The sequence below is a fragment of the Lepidothrix coronata genome, unplaced genomic scaffold (assembly GCF_001604755.1).
Source record: "Lepidothrix coronata isolate B3197 unplaced genomic scaffold, Lepidothrix_coronata-1.0 Scaffold9, whole genome shotgun sequence".
NCBI lineage: Eukaryota > Metazoa > Chordata > Aves > Passeriformes > Pipridae > Lepidothrix > Lepidothrix coronata.
The window spans coordinates 8,749,179-8,768,193 of NW_016690189.1; the positions used below are offsets into that span (position 1 = coordinate 8,749,179).

General features: G+C 36.8%; 1 protein-coding gene across 3 annotated transcripts in view; it reads right to left on the reverse strand.

Moving 5' to 3' along the window:
* Nucleotides 1–19,015, reverse strand: part of CDK17 (cyclin dependent kinase 17) — a 90,345-nt gene that overhangs the window by 46,368 nt on the left and 24,962 nt on the right. The window contains exons 2-3 of one of the 3 annotated variants that reach the window (XM_017804419.1): nucleotides 5,493–5,641; nucleotides 957–995 (exon numbers count right to left, since the gene is read on the reverse strand). In XM_017804419.1, coding sequence (XP_017659908.1) covers nucleotides 957–995; nucleotides 5,493–5,610 — 157 coding nt within the window. In that variant the 5' untranslated portion in view covers nucleotides 5,611–5,641. Of the gene's footprint in view, nucleotides 1–956; nucleotides 996–5,492; nucleotides 5,642–19,015 lie in introns of those variants that run through there. The other 2 variants (XM_017804420.1, XM_017804421.1) reach the window with 2 other exon arrangements.

Here is a 19,015-nt window from a genome sequence, read left to right on the forward strand (position 1 = left end):
AACAGAGGATCCGGCTCCTTTTTGCCCTACTTTCAGAAATAAATTCTGTTGGTTAGTTACGTGTGTTTTACTTTTCCATACTTAGAAACTCCATCTGAGCACCATTTGAGAACAAATCTCTACATATACATCAGTGAGCCTACGCTAACAGTGTATTTAGAGAGTCCACTTCTGCATCTAAGCATCATGTTCTCCTGCCAAATCTGTATTCTACTTGTGAAGAACAATTATGAGTGGACAAGACCTACACATAGCCCTCCAAGACTATGAGTTTCTGCAGCATGCTTTCAGGCACTGAATTTTCATGCTCATTTCACTTCATAAGCACTTCCACACATGAACAGAGCCTCTACGTTTTGTGGGAAGAAACAAAACAGAAAGGGAAGAACACTATGTTGTGCAGTGTACGTGGGATGGAGAAACCACACTGAACAGTAATAATAAAAATGGATGTATACCATAGCACAGAAGGGTACATACAGACTATAATAAAAACACTGTCAGTACAGTGCAAGGGACAGTCCAAGGTGCAGTGTTTAGCTGTGACAACTGCCAGTGACTTGCAGTAATCTGTAGCTCTCGAATGAGCTCTAGCAATTCTGGGGATTTTTTCCCTCCCACCCCCCACATTTTTATACTGATACTTTCCTCCAACATCAACAGAAAAAATGCACTGATTTATTACCAGTAAGCATTTCTATGCTTATATTTTCAATTCAAGAACACTGTCTTGAAAATATGTTGCAACACACTGTTTTACTTCCACGCTCAAGGAATCACACAAAGCAGATGGAATGGGAGTTTCTCAGCTCTGTTAATGAGACGACATGATTACAGCTACAAAGGCATTTGGATGTTCCGAGACAGTATTGCAATGTGGCAATTTTTATAAACATTCACCCCTCTTATCAGAGTATTAACTAGTCATTAATGCCTTAAACCTAAAAAACACTTACGCACTTTACCGTAGCTGATCCTTCCATTATTACTCACACCTGTAAAATTACAAAAAAATTATGCAAGTGTTCGTGAGAATGGATCCTATGATCACATCACCGAGCTAAAACAGACTAAATGGGGATAAATATTATTCTACAAATTCATATAGCCATTTCTATCAGAACTTCACTTGTTTTGCTTATTATGTGCGCGTGTATTTATATATAAAAACAAAACTTGACAAAATAGAATGCTTTCCAAGTTACTTACATATAAATGTAAGAGCTGTGGACATAGTTTGGAACACATCTTGCAATTATTATTAAAAGCATGCTTGGAGTTTGTGATAATGCAATTCATAACATTAGACAATACGGTCACATTTTCTGCTTTTATTAGAGAGCATATGTATTTAAAGTATTTGCATAAATATTACACTGAATTGGGCTTAAAATATGCATGATTTGGATATTACTTCTAGCCAAATTATATTAGTATGTCATTGGCAAAGAAAAATTTCAGGAGCAAATTTAGTCATCAATTTCTACAAATTACCATTTAGTATTTTTAATATTAATCTGAATACATATATTAAGGTAGAACCTAGAATTAAAAAAGCAAGCCGGCACATTGTTAGTATGCTGAATGAAAATATGGCAGAATGAAAAATAAACAACAAATCCACCTAATTGATTTTATATGTTGAAACATCAGAGACCATGAAAAGCTTTTGTACTTAGCTAAAAGGCTAGCCCGAAGTATACTTCATACAGTCCACAGTTCATAAGGCTTCAGATGTATTATGCATTTCACTGGTCACTTTATTTTTATGGTTTATGCATATGATTTGGCAATGCTTCCTCACCCAGAAGCCAATTATGATGAACATAATTTGTAAGGAAGATTTAATTATATATAGGTTTCTAATCACTAAATAATTTGATGGTGTTAAAAAAACCCCAAAACTAATGGTTATTCTACATTCAGTGCAATAGCTCTGTGCTACTGCATTGAACAATGTGGGTTGATCCCTGCTAATCCCATTTTGCTGCTCATGGATGAGTGATGCATACTGAGATTGTACTGACATCACATGATGAAGGAGTATGTGTATGAAATGAGATTGCATACAAAGGTTATCTGATTCAATGGTATCAATGTACTGCAAAGAAATGAAAAGTTATGTATCTATTTTTATGTCTGTGAACTACAAATGGGACAATTTGTTCTGCATTAGGAGTACTGTTCTTTCAGTCTTGAAACAACCCACTCAAAGCTGGAGCTAATGACAAGGTGGGCCTCTGGATGGAGCAACAGTTATTTGAAATCATAGGCAATTGTTTGGGAGAAGAAACATTTGACAGCAGACTGAACAACACGGGTTATTGCAGAAGGGTGATCATGAGGAAAGGTCCCTGGTACTATGTACAAGTGATCTACACCTGGAATGGCAGCACTGAACTGGAACTTTATTTTAAAGATTTTACAGGATATGTACATGAAAATCAGATGGACATGAGAGTGGATTCTAGGTCAGCACAGATGTGATTTTCTACGGACTTAGTCCCTACAATCCCTACAGTCCATTAACACAGCTGTTTCCTAGGAAGGAAAAAAGCCAGCATGTATAAAACTATAACCTTCAGGGAACGCAGCCATCAGCATGGAATGACAGGAGACAAGATGAGCAATTTGCCAGAAAGAAAAAAAATAAAACAAAATTGGACAACACCACCGGAACAAAATGCTGCTGTAAAGGTCTTCAGTGTTCAGGGTCTAGCCTTGACTTCTGGCATAAAATGCACAGTTGCAATGCCCTTCAACTCTCACTTCTCAAGTTGATGATGTACTAATGCTTGAAAATAAAGCATATATGAAGAACCACTTTCTGAAGGCTATTTGTATCCCTGGCTTTGATTCTCTGTAGATCAAGATATTGGCATGCCTTTTAAAGTTTTTAAACTGTGCTTTTAAAGTTTCTTTAAGAGCAGATTCAAAGCCTGTAAACTGGGCACATTTGGGTTTCTCTGTTCCACAAGGTAAAGGAGCTGTTTGTTCCTAAAAGCAGAACTAAGGAGACGGTTACTCCTGCCTTCTGAGACCAGCAGCATCGCAGTAAAGGATGCACTTTCAAGATCTTAATGCAGCTATCACTTTATAAAATATTCTTCAAGAGACTACATCCTCTCATGTGTCCCAGCAGGATATTTAGAGTTAGTACAGGCTTCTTACCACTCTGATTTTATAAGATGCCAAGGCAAACCATCCTCATTTAAGCAATCCTTTTTAAGCAATTTTTTTAAATGCCCACTGAGGGATTTTTTTTCCAGGCTATGTTCTCTACTAAACTTGTCTTTCACCAAAAGAGAGAACTCATTACTTGACTGTTTTTCCAGCACTCTTCATTGCCCAAACCCTACTGTTTCCAAAATATCTCCATCTGTGGGAAAGTTAGAGCTTCCTTTACAAAAGCAAGACTAGCAAGCATTTTCCAACCCTACTTCCTAAGAAAAGTAGGGTTGAAAAGGAAAAACAAAGGAAAATAAAAATCCATAACGTAGTATCCTGTTCATCTCTGCAAGATCAAAGATAGGACAGATACTAATAAATGCATTCTGTAAGAATTCAAAAAAGGTAGCAAGTGTCAGTAAAACTTTTTTTAGTGACAGAAAACGATGAGTAAAGATTACACATGGCAAAAGTACAGTTTATATTTCTTCTTCTTTCAAGAGACCAACAACACCTTGAATGCATCCAAAAAGATTCTACTAAGGCATCAACAACATTCTGCATGTATAAGCATAGCATATAATGTATCATAATATTAGCACATGAAGTTCCTTTTGGCCAATTAAATAACATGGAAAGCAAAATAAAAGGAGTACTAAAAGCTAAATAAAAAATTTGCAATTAGAAATATTTTCTTGAATTGTATTTTTATCACTTTAAGTATCTGCTGAGAAGTTGCTTGTCACAGTTTGGCAACAAGCATGGAGAAGACATCTAAGTATTGCTGTTTGGGATAATTCTCAGATAAATATTACAAGCCACAAATGGATTCACACATGGTTTAAAATGGCATAAGCTCACATTTCTGTAAACAAGTTATTGTGTTCTCTGTCTCCTGAGCTGACAGCCAGGACATGGTCCAGTTTAAAGTAAAATGCTTTTATTCTTCCTGAATTCAGTTTTCAAATGAATCAATTCAGCAACCCAGTCCACTACATTCACTGATGCTGGTAACATTTTTCATGCTTATTTCTTAGTGTGAAAATAGTTTTCTTAGTACTTATTTACATAATGAAATCAATCTTGCAGAAGTATATACAGGTCTGAAGAAAATATGCATCAGTAACTAAGGTGAATACAAATAAAATCATGTGGGACAACCCAGTGTCTCAGAAAGGACTTAGTAGATATCAGTGTAAAAATACTGTAATTGTTGCTTCAGAGCAGACCTGTTGTATCAACACATAAAAAGTTGTAATAAACCTTGTTTCCCAAAATAGTGGGCAAGGCCCATGATAAAAACAGGACAAAAGCACAAATATACCAGGGATTAAGGGCAAAAACGAAAAACATAACTAACTTTGTTTTGCCAAAGGTAAATACAACTTCCAAAACCTTGGTATGCAACTTATCTAGAATGGGGTTTTAAATGTCCGCAAGGCAAATTCCATTGCCTCTACCTCTCAAATTTCCCGTCCCTGTCAGTTTTCAGTGAGAAAATTCAGAATTATTTATTGCTGTGAAGTGGGGCAAAAATAAAATTCAGACCACTTGATAATTGAGAAAAATCTTAGATGTCGGCAGAGTAAAAAATAATACTAGTCAGCACTGAGGATGAAATATGACTTAAATGCTTCAGCCCAGGAAACAGAACAAGCAACAAAACCCCTTCCGGTCATTATTACTGCAGATTGCAATCAAAAGCTGTATCATCATTAATGTGGACTTTACAGCAGCTAGTATGTTTATGGGATCAGCCAAAGACTTATGTAAGATACACAGGGGCAAGCTGGTTATCCTGAATGTTTCTAGTCACCCTGATATTGGTGAAGAGAAGTACGACAGAGATGTGAAGAGATGACAGAATTCAGACTAGTGCCCTGCACCACCAATGGGAAGGTAAACAGTTTTATGTATAATACTTAAGCAATTAGTATCAATCATATTACTAAATAACGATTTTGAGAAAAGACTCAGTTTGAAGCCATATGAGCTGATATGAGACCCAGTAAATTCACACAATGGGTTTGTTTACCGAAAGAGCATCTGTGAGCCTTGCTGCACATGACATAAAAAGATAAATTTAGGTAAGTTTGATAAGTAGCTGTTTTGATATTTTTGATAAATATTGTATATTTATTGATATGTTGATAAATATCAACCTGTTGAAATAACCAGGGCAGTTGAATATAAGATAAACCAAAAGAAATGGTTAGGAAGGAAGTCCCTGCAGCTGTGAAAACTAAAATAAACCCCAGCAACACTCACTTGAGCGGGGCCTGACAAAATTCTTACATTTTCTACAAAGTGAAAGACATGCTTACCGTTATCTTTGCTGCTGTTTTCTTCAATTGTCATTTGTTCTGCCAGCTCAGACAGTGATTCATCAATGGTCTGGCTTCCCCGCAAGGTTAAGGAAAGTCTCCTCTTAAATTTTTTCATTCTATCAATATTAAGTCTGGCTTAAGGAAGCCTGAAAACAAAAATAAACAACAAAAAGTGAGAAAAAATTATTTAAGCAGAAAATGAAATTTAATTGCCTGACATAAAAATGCAGGAAGGCTTACAGAAAATATAGGCAATATCCAAGTTATCCTTAAAACAATATCCTTAAAGCAAGATTACTGGATGGAAGAAGAATGTCTTGAGAGGCAGATGCCCACACACTTTTGCAATTTTTATTTCTGTTTGGGAAAATGAGAATCTTTGTGGTTTTTTTTTTTAAAAAAACAGCTAATTTGATCACTAGTTTTACAGTCTGATAATAAAACAAACTGTCATCTGAAAACTCGATGAGAGTGTGCTCCATCACCTTCTCCACAGCCTCTTCCACAGAATCCACTGAGCAGAAAGAGGCTGTAACCTTCTCTTTTTAAGCCCATTTGTTTATGATGGTAACTTACTGAACTTCTCTGTATTTTGCCCTTTTCACAAAAGGAGGAAGGGGACAACGCTGAAAGCCTTAAACACAAAAGCAATCCTCAAACCTGATCCCACCTACGGAAATAAGACAGCCAGGGCCTGACAATGTTGACTAAAACAGGTATTTCTCTGAAGCTGAGCAGTAAGGCTAAACTGGGAATAAAGCAGAAGGCACTTTCTCTATGGAAAGTGATAAACTAACAAGCTGTAATAACAAAGGTCCAGGTCAATAAACATGTTGCCACAAGTCTAAGCTGGTAAGTGAACTTTGTGGTGTGCCATATGTTTGCCCTCGAATGACAAGAGGCACGAGTCCTTCCTTAGTCTATATGGACAATTCACCCTTGATGTTATTTCACAGTAACTTGTTCATCTGCTCACAACCTCCAAGATTCACATGTGCAGTGTCTGACACAAGCAGAGCATAGTTTTTAGTCTGAGCTCATATATTTTTTCCCCTCCATCAGCTTCTTTGCACTACAAAATGCATAATTCACATACAAAATCAAATTTTTCTTGATGTTCTCCTTTAAACAGAGAAATGCAAGAAGTAGTATGCCACAAATCTACATTTATTGTATTGACAGCATTCCCTTAAGCATACACATTTCAACTGTGGAACTTACTCTTTGTTTAGACGCTCCATAATAAAAAGGAAAAGAAATTGGTGGAACAAACCTGGAAGTGGCTGCGGGTGGTAGGAGAATGCATACATAGACTGAACTATCACAACACTAGATTGCTTAGGACAGAAGAAAACACATTAGGGATGGATAAAAGAAGACCTTTGGGATATGAGCTCCAAAGTCTGAGATGAACAGTAAAATCATTGGCAAAGCAACAGCTGCATCCAAGGGGAAAGAGGTGGATTACAAAACGGTAACATCTCAGACAACCACAGTTAGTATAAGCAGAAATAGTGGGGCACTGGGTACAGATATATAGGAAATAAAATATACTGATGGAGATACAGTTAAGACAGCAGTGTCCAAACTGCCCCTTTAATGCACTACTGTATGTGCAATAAAGCCATGCCTTAGTATAAGTAATTTTGCTCAAAAGCAGGATATGCTTATTGTTAAAAACCTGCATTCAGAAAACATTCCAAGGGGAACATTTAATTCTCCTGTTCAGGACCAGCTTTAAAGACCTTACTTGAAACGGTTTTATTTCTGCATTTACCTTTTCAAAAACAATGGCTCCTGTTTCTCTTAAAAACCCAGTTTTGTAAAATATTTGGAAGGACACAGCATTTATATGTAGTTTTCTCAATTCTCCCACAATTTGCTTTGAAACCTGCATCTTCCTACATGTATTATTCTCAAAAAGATACAGGCATTTTTTAGCTATGTAATACCCTAAAGCTACTTGACAGCACAACAATTTCTTTCCAATTTTCCACTTGGGCAGTAACCAAAAAACCAGGTGCCTTTATAGGGAAACAGGCTGTTCCTGGATTTTGATTCTGCAAGTATTTAAGCTTACACAATTTTTTAATTAAAAAGAAGGTGTACTGCTGAAGAATATTACATATAAATTAACAGATGGGTGGATTAGAAAATCTAAGAGACATTCTAAATCTCAAGCTAATAAAAAAGCAAGTATTTTGTTAACTATAGTTACAACATTTCTCCTGTTAAAGGAATGTTTTGTGGAGCAGCTAGGATTCTGAATAAGTTCACAGCTTGATTTTCCAAGAATTTAACAGTAAAAAGGAATAAGGAGTGGGAACGTACATGTGAGTGAATGCTTCCTTCTACTGAAATGTAATTCTGTTTTTATAAAGGAAAAGATGCTCACAGAAATGAAACCAAATTTTCCTCCCTTAAAGCACCAGTATTCTTGCTAATTCAGANGTACAACAAAGGGCTGTTGGGCTGTCACTCACAGAAACCAGAAAGCTGGTGTTTGAGCATGGGCCAAAGAAAAGGAGAGGGGGGAAAAAAGAATGGAAGGAGAAGTGACTAGTATCGAGCACTTGGAAACGTCCTATCTTTTTGACTTCTTCATTCTCACAGCCTAAGTTGTAGAGCCTGCTAAGTCTTGGTAGTTTGAGACCAGATATCAGTGAATGGAGCTTTGAAAATGTCACCTATACAATCCAAAGCTAGTACTGTTTCTTTAAAATGACAGCAATTTTGCAGAAAAGTCCTTTTTAATTCAGTTTAACAATACTGGAGGGAAATTGTCTGACACTCATTTTCACCAATTCATAGCAGATGCATACTTACCTCCTTTTAACAGTAAATCTAATTTAAATCCAAACTGGAATTACTCTATTAGTAACAGACATGTAATAGCAATGATTAGATGTAATAAGACTCGTGATGTTTCTCCAAATTCTTAAAAATTGTGAGAAGAATATACTGTTATTTTTATATTTAGTTCTAAAACAGAAACCACAGCTTGACTGTTCTATTCTGTAAATTTTCCTATTCTGAACACATAATATGCAAATCAAATATTTCAGATGTCATAGCAGATAGATGCATACACTTGAATGCAACTAAGGCAAATTCTAGTCTTCTGCAGACAGAATGAGGACAAGCAATCTCATATGATACTATCTGATACAACCCACAAAAGCTGGCAAAGACTGTTCAATCCTTATACTGATATGATATGAAATGAAAGAAGCAACAATGTATTAAAGGAACTGTCGCTTCTTACAAAAGATCTGCAGTATAACCCTGAAAAATTGCTCTTTTTGTCTTTAAAAGCAACATAAGTTAATCCTTGAAAAAAATGCTAAAATTTACATTTTCTGTTTTCCAACACTGTCATTAACTCAGTTCGCTTCAATAGTCTTAAACCCCTGTTTTGAACCCAAAGACTCTAAATGTGATCTTTGTAATACAGTTCTGAAAACAAACTCCAGTTTTTAAATCATCCAGGTTAAGATCAGATTTAAACATATGGGTTCTGGCTCACCCTCTCTGAATCAGACCAATCCTTCCCACAATGCCCGTAGTATAGCACTTCACATTCAGCACAAACAGATGTTCACAACACCCTGGCTATACAGCAGACAGACATTAAAGCATTTTGATTCCAAAAGAAGTAACTCAACCAGATGCCGCACTCGTATATTCACCAAAAATCAGAGGTCTTAGACTGCCAATGGCTAAAATCCTCAAAAAACCCTACCACTTCCTTCAATCTCCCAGACCCTTGGTACCTTGATAATGAAAAAAGGAATGCATAAGACCTTCACACACAATTAACACGTGTGCTTAATCCCTGTAAGTTTAAAAAAATTCAGCTAAAACGTTCAAAATTAAGTTATTTAACAGCTTAAATTTTAGTCAGTTTATTTCAGGAGGATCACAAATACCAAGATTACTAAGATTTTGCTGATTCAAAGCCCTTTGAAGTCAAAGGGAACCTGTCCTTCAACTTCAACAAGCTTTGCATCAGTCTAAGTGCTGACTCTTCTGCTTCCAGAAGTTACATTGCATTAAGATACATCTACATAGAAATCAAGCATTATAAAAGTACTTTTCAACTTAGATACACACTGAAGTTGCTATTTGACTGCTTTTACAAGCTGCTTTACAAGGCAATAGGTGTTTTCCAAACATCTAAAGGCAGTTCTTGTTCCGGAAAACTCACCTGTAAATGACAGCTGAAGTGGGGAGGAAAGGAAAGGATCAGAAACCCTACCTAACAGCATGAGCAACAGCATGGATGCATCACGGCCCCTAAGGAGGTTAGCAAACTAAAGCCACAGGCAGAAGACATCAAAGAAAGCAGGTAACAGCACACCATATGAACTCCTTGTGTCAGAAAGAGTGGTCTGAAAAGCTTAAAGTGCTGCAAACGATATTAATTAAAAACAGGAACAGGAAACACCTGTCAAGGAAAAAAGAATTCTAAAAAGAAAACCAGCTTTCTATCAAGTAATTTATATTTAATAAACTGTTCTTGATCTACCTGAATTAGAAAAACAAAACTATTGATCACATCAGCATGTTGCACATCAAATATAGAGCAAACTATTAATTACACTAATGAGAAGTATATAGATAATTTATCCAAGATCATGAACCATCAGTTTAAACGCTCATAAAATTCACATACAGACACACTTCCTTACAATCACAATTCTACTCTACAAGAATGGATTATAAATACAGCATCTTAGTCATTGCATCTGTTCTTTGTATTTGTTTCAACTTACATTTGTTCACTTCAATGAAGAAAATTTTCTACTGCATTTTTCTACCTCTGGTCTTTAGAAACAATACCAGACTCAGCAATTAGACTCTCTTGTCAGGAACACAGCTACTTAAAAAGTTATTAGCTTTATGCTGCATTGGGTCAAAGAACTGACACTGTACAGATAAACATCTGACAAACAAGGCCTTTGTTACTGATGAAAGAAAAAACTGTGAAGTCAAATACCACAGCTTAGTTTGACCTCCCAAGTGCAAGAAGGGCAAAAGCACCCTCAGAGCCTTTTTCTTATGAATAAAACAATATCCAATATGGAACTAAACTTTTGAGGTGAAGCTCCTTTTTATGTACTTATAGAATCACAGCCAAACAATTACTCAAAACTGGAGGTAGAAAGGTACTCACAAAGGTTAACTTCTTATCTTGAGGATAGTTTTACTAGGTAATGTAGGCAAAGAGGCTCCTCAGAAAGGGAATGAGAGCATCTATATTCAGCTCCTGATCTAGATCATCAACTGAAAGAACCATTGCAAACAGAGGAAATATATGGAAATTACCCTGTTCTAATTTAATTTAGCCCGTGAATACTTTTCTGTATCTTCACCCCCCCCCAATCCCTTTGCCTTTAAAGAGTAGCGAAGGACAGAAATTAATAGAAGTTTTGGTTTCTTTTTAATTAATCCTTTAAGTTAAAAAGCATATTGATCATTATTATAGGCATATTTAACTACTAGTATAGAACTTAAAAGAACAAAAAAATCAACAAAACCACCAAATCTGTCAACAGGGTCAAATCTTGCAGTCCTTTTTTCATATTCTATGCTTCTTTCTCTGGACTCAAAAAACTTTACTCAGGTAATCATTACAAGTCTACATTCTTTACAATATAGACATGTATTCTCTACCACACAGATTCAAGCCATACCAAACACCAAAATCACCAGAGACATACTATTTGATAGATCTCGCTAGATTAGATAGATTGTACTGATTAATAACTCCATGCTAATTATCAAAGGCTCTGTTCTCTCAAGTGCCAAGTGAAAAAACACAGTATGAGTCCGGTTAAATTGGCTGACATTTAAGCCAACAAAACAAATGAGCTGACTGGCAAAGCTTCTTGCAGTTGCTGTCAGATCCATAAATTGAAAGTCCTTTTTCTATTGAAGGAAAAGGCAAAAACTATTTATGCATGGATGTAGCATAAATACTACCAGAGAGTCACAGAACTTTAGATCCTGGAAGGTAAGTGAGCAGTGGAAACCAAAAGCAATATCTGTAATTTTATGAGCTTTGATTAGTAAGTATTAAGCCTTAATGCAGCATTCAGGAAAAAATATTATAAAAAAAAGAAGCTGTGCACACAAAGCTTGCTATTCCCTAATACTGAGATTATTTTAGTAACATATTTACAATGTTGCAGCCATCACCTCTAGGACAATTTTCCTCAGTCTTGCAAACCAGCAAGTTTTTGGAAGAAAATTGAGCGGAAGACAATGTTGGTTCTAAGACTGAAAAGCATCTGCAATCTTTTGTGAGCCTGAGCAATTTTGTCAACAAAAAGCATGATTTTCAAGGCTTGCCTTCCCCCCCCCCATTACAATTCAGGCATCAAATCAAAGAATCTCATACTGAAGATCCTTCTCCCAAACTCCAGTAGCTCTCAGCCCAGCACCACCAGTCCCGTAAGCATCTGAACTCCCACGACCAGAGTCTTCCACATTTGCTTCTTGTTGTGCTAACAAGAAAGTTTTATTTACAACACGAGAGCTAAGGCAATGACAAGTTTTCAACTTACTTCAATATTCTTGAATCAAGCATCGAGACACAACAAAGACACTAGAACAATATAAACCAAAAAAAACTAAAGCGACACCTGATTTGGATAAGCAAAGAAGAGGGGCACAAGTTTCTAAACAAGATAAAAAAAACAGTTTGGCCTTTTTCTTTTAAAATAAAAATTCATTAAGTGGGAAAGCTGTTGAGGAAACTTTATGGTGGCCTGCCTGGAAATTAACCACCAAGTGAGAGCTCACCCCAAGAAAAAAAAATCTTTGTAACTGTTAAGACTGCAGACAAAATGAAGGCAGTCATAAAAAATTAGTTTTCTGTGGCTAATCAGTATAAATTTACAGCTCACTATTTCTACTACAAATTTTTGGGTTTATGACATGTTGAACCTGAGTACACGTTCTGTATAGTTGTGAATACAAAAAAAGCCCCACCAAGCAACCCAGAGAGAAAGGCCTGACATAAAAGCCCACAAAGCAAATGTAAAATCAAACCCTTCCACAATTACTGTAGGCAGACATCTGTGCCTAAGAGTAATATTAAAGAGCCATGAATGGTTTAAAAACAGACAGCATTGAATGCATTTCTGTTACATTTCTATGCACATGCAGAAGATAAAAAAAAAAAAAAAATTCTGTATTCTGTATTTTTCTAGAGATTTCTGATGATAGAAATATTGTCAGTGGTACAATTACTGTTCCTGAAGTAGCAGACAGACAGATAGAATACCCTGGCTACAACTAAGAAAGCAACTACTGACAGAAACAACAGCCTAAACAGGTTTCTTATAGTCGGGCTGAGCACATTTAATACCTCCACTGAGGTATTTCAAAGGTAATTCCAAAGGAGCAGTAAATAAACTTATTCTTGCAATAAACAATCTTTGAACTGTGGTTCAAAAATTTGTTCGAATTCATGAATGTCTTTTACATAAACTTATAAACTGCTCTGATTTAATAATTTTTTTAAAACTCGCAAATTACCATAGTTTCTTCCCTTCTCCAATCTTGTAATTGGTACAACTTCAGAGATTCCTCAGTAACAGAAAATCTCTGAACAATAAGTCAATTACAATTTTTTTCTGCTGTATTGATTTTTACATAGCAGTCAAGATATCTCAGCATGGCACCAATTTGTTCTGTTACAGCATTCAGACAAATGTTGCTACATCTGTCTGAAGTGTTCATGCTGCCATTTAATGGTCAATTGAATATGCACACATGGATCATTTCAGTATCCATTGCCAAGGATACTAAACATGTAAGGCAAATTATTATCTAGCTGACAACCTGGGAAAGAAAGAAGAGTTTTAACATATGTTTGCCAAGTGGCTTCGCAAATAGCTACGTTGGCAACAAAAAGGTGGTGGCAATATGCCCTACAAGGCAGAGAGGAAAGCACGAGCCTGCTTAAGCCAATTTAATACCTCCACAGAAGTAGAGTACTGGTCACTACTGCAAATCAAATCCAAGTTATAAGACTGTCCTCACAGGGAGCACTATGACAGAACTGCTGTGTACCAGAAAAGTAGCCTGAAAAAATGCAGTTTTGCCTTAAGCTTTTTTAGCTTAGCTAAACAAAAACTGAGATCTGAAACAAAACTAATCTGAACAAAATAAAGAACAACAGCAAATGCTGTTGAGGAAAGATGACATGGGAAAAGAAGAACAAATGCCTATGAAATAGAATGAAACACAAGTGCCTTCATTCTCTGCAGTAGGTTCAGCCCCTTACCACTCCCACCACACAATAACTACATGCAAATGCCTCTTTTTCTGTCTCTATACTTCTCCTGCATCAACATCCTGCTCCCACATTAAGTCTGAGCAGCTGACGGCCTTACAACAGGTATTCTTGAGGGTTCAAGGAACCAGGGGGGAAAAAGTTACATCTTCATTTAAATATACAAAATAAAGCAACTGCCATGCATCAAGCTGTCACAACTGTCACTGTTGGCTTAAAAAACAAGAACTCTACATGGAGACTAACACATACAGAGACTAAAGATCACTTGATGCTCCCTTTCTTTGCCTGTGCAGGTAATTCTTCCCTATGTGTCTTTCACAATCTTACACATTGGTCTTCCTCCAGGTAACTGAGGCTATTCAGACAAGGGTTCCCAGATTCTGAAACTAAGCAGAACAACTAAATTACAGCTACGTAATCTGGGCGACTCCGGTTAATCCGTGTGAGAGGCCACTCCCTCCCAGACTGAGCAAACAGTCTAGCACATCAAAGGACACTTACTAAAACATCACATTACCTTCTCTTACTATAAACAATTCTCTACCTGAAGGTATCCAAACAAGTTTTCTGGACCTTGAACAGAGACCAGCTGAAGATTAAGAAACAACAACAGGTTATACAGAACTGAGAGAGTGACAAGACTTCAGCTTGACTCAGTAAAGAGGAGACAAATGGCAACAAATAAAAAAAGGAAAAAATATGTATATGTAAGTGAATGTCAAATCAGTAAGACAGCATTAGTATATAAGAAACCTTGAAAAGTAACAACTATTAATGTCAGTCAATACCATTACACCAGACACAAAGAATTAGCAAACAAAACCTGAAAGACAAGTAGTCTCCAGATTTCTTTTTAACAGAATTTAAAAAAGGTAAAATAACTAACTGTGACTAATACCAGGTAAGCAACACTGATACTGTCAACAAAAGCAGGCCCACATACATGGCATATCAGTATTTCTCTAGGACCCTGCAAGCTACAGTTTAAAGGCTGAGTAAGGACAGATGGATATTTTATTACAAAATCTCTGTAAAGCAGCAGCGAAAGGATCACACAGTATGTACAGAGCACTGGTCTGAAATAGGTATTTGTGCTGGGCAGATCCATTTGCTTTCTTTTGTTTCTTGAGCAAGAAGAAAAGAAGTGACACTTTGTATTTGTCTTCAAAATAATTTCTTCTGATTTATAAACACCAGCATTCTTCTACTGTTAAAGCCTAATGCTTACAGAGTCTCATCCTGGCAAGGACTAACTCTTCCACAGCAAACTAATTCCCAATCTGGATGTTAATCACATTGCAGAGGCTGATATTGCTATTGCTGTCAGTGACCTGAATAAAGCTGTCAAACGGTAAGATTTGTTTAACAAACAGAAAATATTTTATGAAAAGGTAAATTTAAATTGCTGCCTCTACAGAGACAGTAAGTTTCCCTAAAGAGACTTACTTCAGCATCATTTAATATCATAGTCTAATACACATCTGTATCGAAACTAAGTTTTTCACTTGGAGAAGTACTGAAGCAGTTTTGCTGTAAAACTCCAAGGGAGGAAAAAAGAGCCCTAACTGTTATTATAACGTCACTAGATGAGGTAACTCTCAATATAGTCCAGCTCAGCTACAATCATAGAATGGTTTGGGTTGGAGAGGGTCCTCAAAGGTCATCCAGTCCAACCTCCCTGCAATAAGCAGAGACATCATCAACTAGACCAGGCTGCTCCAGAGTCCTGTCCACCCTGACTGCGCATATTTCCTGGGATGGGACATCTACCACCTCCCTGGGCAAACTGTTCCAGTGTTCTACCACTCATTGCAAAAAATTTCTTCCTTTCATCTAGTCTAAATCTACTTTCTTGTAGTTTACAATCGTTACCCCTTGTCCTATCACAAGAGGCCAAACTGAGTTGCTCAAGGACATGTAAGGCTCCTGCTCCTCTAACACGGAAGAGATGTCCAAGCTCTTCTAATTACTTCCTCCCTCCTCCATTACATTCAGTAACTTGGTTCCCATAATGCTTTTTTTCTTTCTGGAATCTAAGTGCTGGGATAAAGAGACACATAAGAGAAAATTCATGATAAAGCAGCACTAACATTCAAAACTAATATGCCAAGTTTAAGGGCAACAGAGTTTGTTTTTTTTTTTTTGCTCAGCTATTTTGTTCTTTGTTTCTTAATCTTCTTTGGAAAACCCTGGGTTGTTTTTTTCCCTGTATTCAACCTTTGATATCCAAAGTCCAATTCATGTCATCTGCCATCTCATGGAGTAGAAGATTATGTTTTGACTGATATAACAGAAGGCCTATTTCTTCAAAATTTTAGAATATGCTATTCTTCTACCAAACTACCGTTTCCACGTCAAGTACTTGAGCTGATCTTGAATTACACAGCTCAAAAGCCTTGGAAAACAGTATCCTTTTCCCAAAATATTCTTTAAAACAATATTACATGCATTTTAAGGGAAGTATATATTTGTTTTACCGCCCAGGTATGCTCCCTTTCAACATACCCAAGCATGCTGGAGAGTAACCAGAAGAATCCTCCCACTTCAATTTACTTCCTTTTGATAAGTACGATCTATCAGCCTGAAATTAAACAGTCCAAGAAGCTTCTAGTTTTTATTTGCAGTACTTGTAATTCAGATTTATAGCTTTGCTTTCTCTAAAATTAGTCTGCATTTCTGCTTAATAAAAGGGAACCCAAGAGAACACGTTCAAAAGGACCAGGGATCTATGTCTCATCAGTAATTTGTAGAAGCACAAAATAATCAAGTACTATCACACTGAAATTTTAGTTGTGCATCTTGAATTCAGTTTCAGCACAACACCTAGTAAACAGATATATCTTTGAAGTAAATAAAATGAGCTATTAGATTTTTTTATTAAGAAAAACAAACTACACTTGCTTTTAGAGAAGGTTTTTCAAAATTAAATAACCAAAAACCCCCAACAAATAAGGTTCTCCTTACACAATTATTTCACTCTTACATTCTGATGAAAACATCAGAATAAAAATCTGCCAGACTGTTGCCGTGAAGTCATTTTTTTATCTCCCCGTCCTCTGTGTTTTTAGTACATCTTTATAACACGACTTGAGAATTAAACTTCTCATCAGCTGAATGATAAAACAGAACGGCACAGGCTTTCACTATTACTACTTACTTCAGTAAACTACAGGTTTATTTCACATAGAAACAAGATACACATACAGTATTAGACAAATTTATGCTTCTGTTCAGTATCAATAAGTAAACTTAGTTACTAAGTTACACTAGTTACAAAGAAATAGTAGTTTTAACGAAGGCCTGGTTACAGCAACCATATCTGTCTACTGAACTGTGTATGCTTCCTTCTGCTCAACTGTTGACATGCACTCTTCATTTGTGCCATTTCTGATTTTAATTATATGAAATAAACTGTTGGATTGCAGTCCAGCCAATATCCTATATAAAAGTATATTGTACATTCATAGAGCAAAATAAACTCAAACCTTTCTCTTCCCAACATGATACATGTCATATAGGTACTATTTCTAACAGTAATCCTCTAGGCATTACCATTTCTGGCATCAGAATGACTCACTAGAACAAGCCATAGCCTTTGACTGGTGAGAGCAAATCTAAATACCATTAGGTATCAGCTGATTTTTTTAATCTCATGGACTCTTTTTTTCTCAGGACTCTGTTTTGTTTAGTATTGTCATTTAAAACAATTGGGACCACCTAACTGCTCCAACCGTTTTTTGGGATATTTGTATCTTTTATTCCACACTGTTGGTGAAACTCAAGACATTTCTCCGCTGTCCATCTCTGAACCCTGTATGTCCCTAGCAGAGGTTATAAGGAACACTTTTTGAAGGCATTTTTACAAGAGTATTTAAGTAACCTGGGGTTATATGAAAACCTAGATCTTCAAAATTATTTTGTTGTCTCAACAATTCAGGTTCTTCGTTCCATATAATGCTATGGTTACCACAGACTGTAAGATTCCTTGCCAAGGAACGACTATAGGTTGACACACTTTCCTTTATCTGGTCAGGTGTGCATACACTTGCCTTCTGCATAATATGCACGTGAATTGCTCAGGCCATCTACTTATAGGTTCTCATAATTCATTTGAAAATAGAATCCACCACAGAACTAAAACAATGTAAATACAGTGAGATAATGAACGTTTACAAAAATTGTTTCAGAAATTCAGAAAAATTATTTTGAGAGTAGCCCTGAGGAGAAGGACTTGAGGGTGCTGGTGGACAAGAACTGACCGTGTCTCATCAACACGCACTCGCAGCCCAGAAAGTATCCTGAGATGCATCAAAAGCAGCGTGGCCAGGAGGTCAAGGGAGGGGATTTTCCCCCTCTACTCTGCTCTTGTGAGACCCCCATCTGGAGTGCTGCATCCAGCTTTGCGGCCCCTAACACAAGAAAGATGTGGACATGTTGGAACAAGTCCAGAGGAGGCCACCAAGATGATCAGAGGGCTGGAGCAACTCTCCTACACGTAAAGTCTGAGAGAGCTGGGGTTGTTCAACCCAGAGAAGAGAAGGCTCTGGAGAGGCTTTATAGCACCTTCCCATACCTAAAGGGATCCTACAAGAGAGCAGGAGAGAGACTTTTAACAACGGCATGTAGCAATAGGACAAGGGGGAATGGCCTTATAGCCGAAGGAAAGCAGATTTAGATTAGATGCTAGGAAGAAACTTTTTACTGTGAGGGTGGTGAGGCAGTGGAACAGGTTGCCCAGAGACACTGTAGACCCCCATCCCAGGAAGTGTTTAAGGTCAGGTTGGATGGGGTCCTGAGCAATCTGGTCTAGCGGAAGGTGTTCCTGCCCATAGGAGGGGTGTTGGAATGAGATGATCTTTAAGGTCCCTTCCAACCCAAACCATTCTACCATCCTATAGCTTTGGATCTTCACAACTTAGCTATCTCTACTGTTGGAAGCAAGGTCCAAAATGGAGCCATTTATCATGAATAAAGATAAAATAGACATCAACTGTTATGTGGTTATGAAATATTTCCTTTCTGAATTCACTACCATTATTGAGAAAAGAGCTGTAGGAGAATCCTGATGGTAGCAAATGTGCTAGGCATAAAGTGCTTCTGCCTGGCTAAAACTGTAGTAGAAGCATATTCACTTTTGCTTTATACAAAGAACATAGAACAAACTCAGGTTAATGAAAGCAAAGGTGGTTTTCGAGAATGAAGACCGAATTTG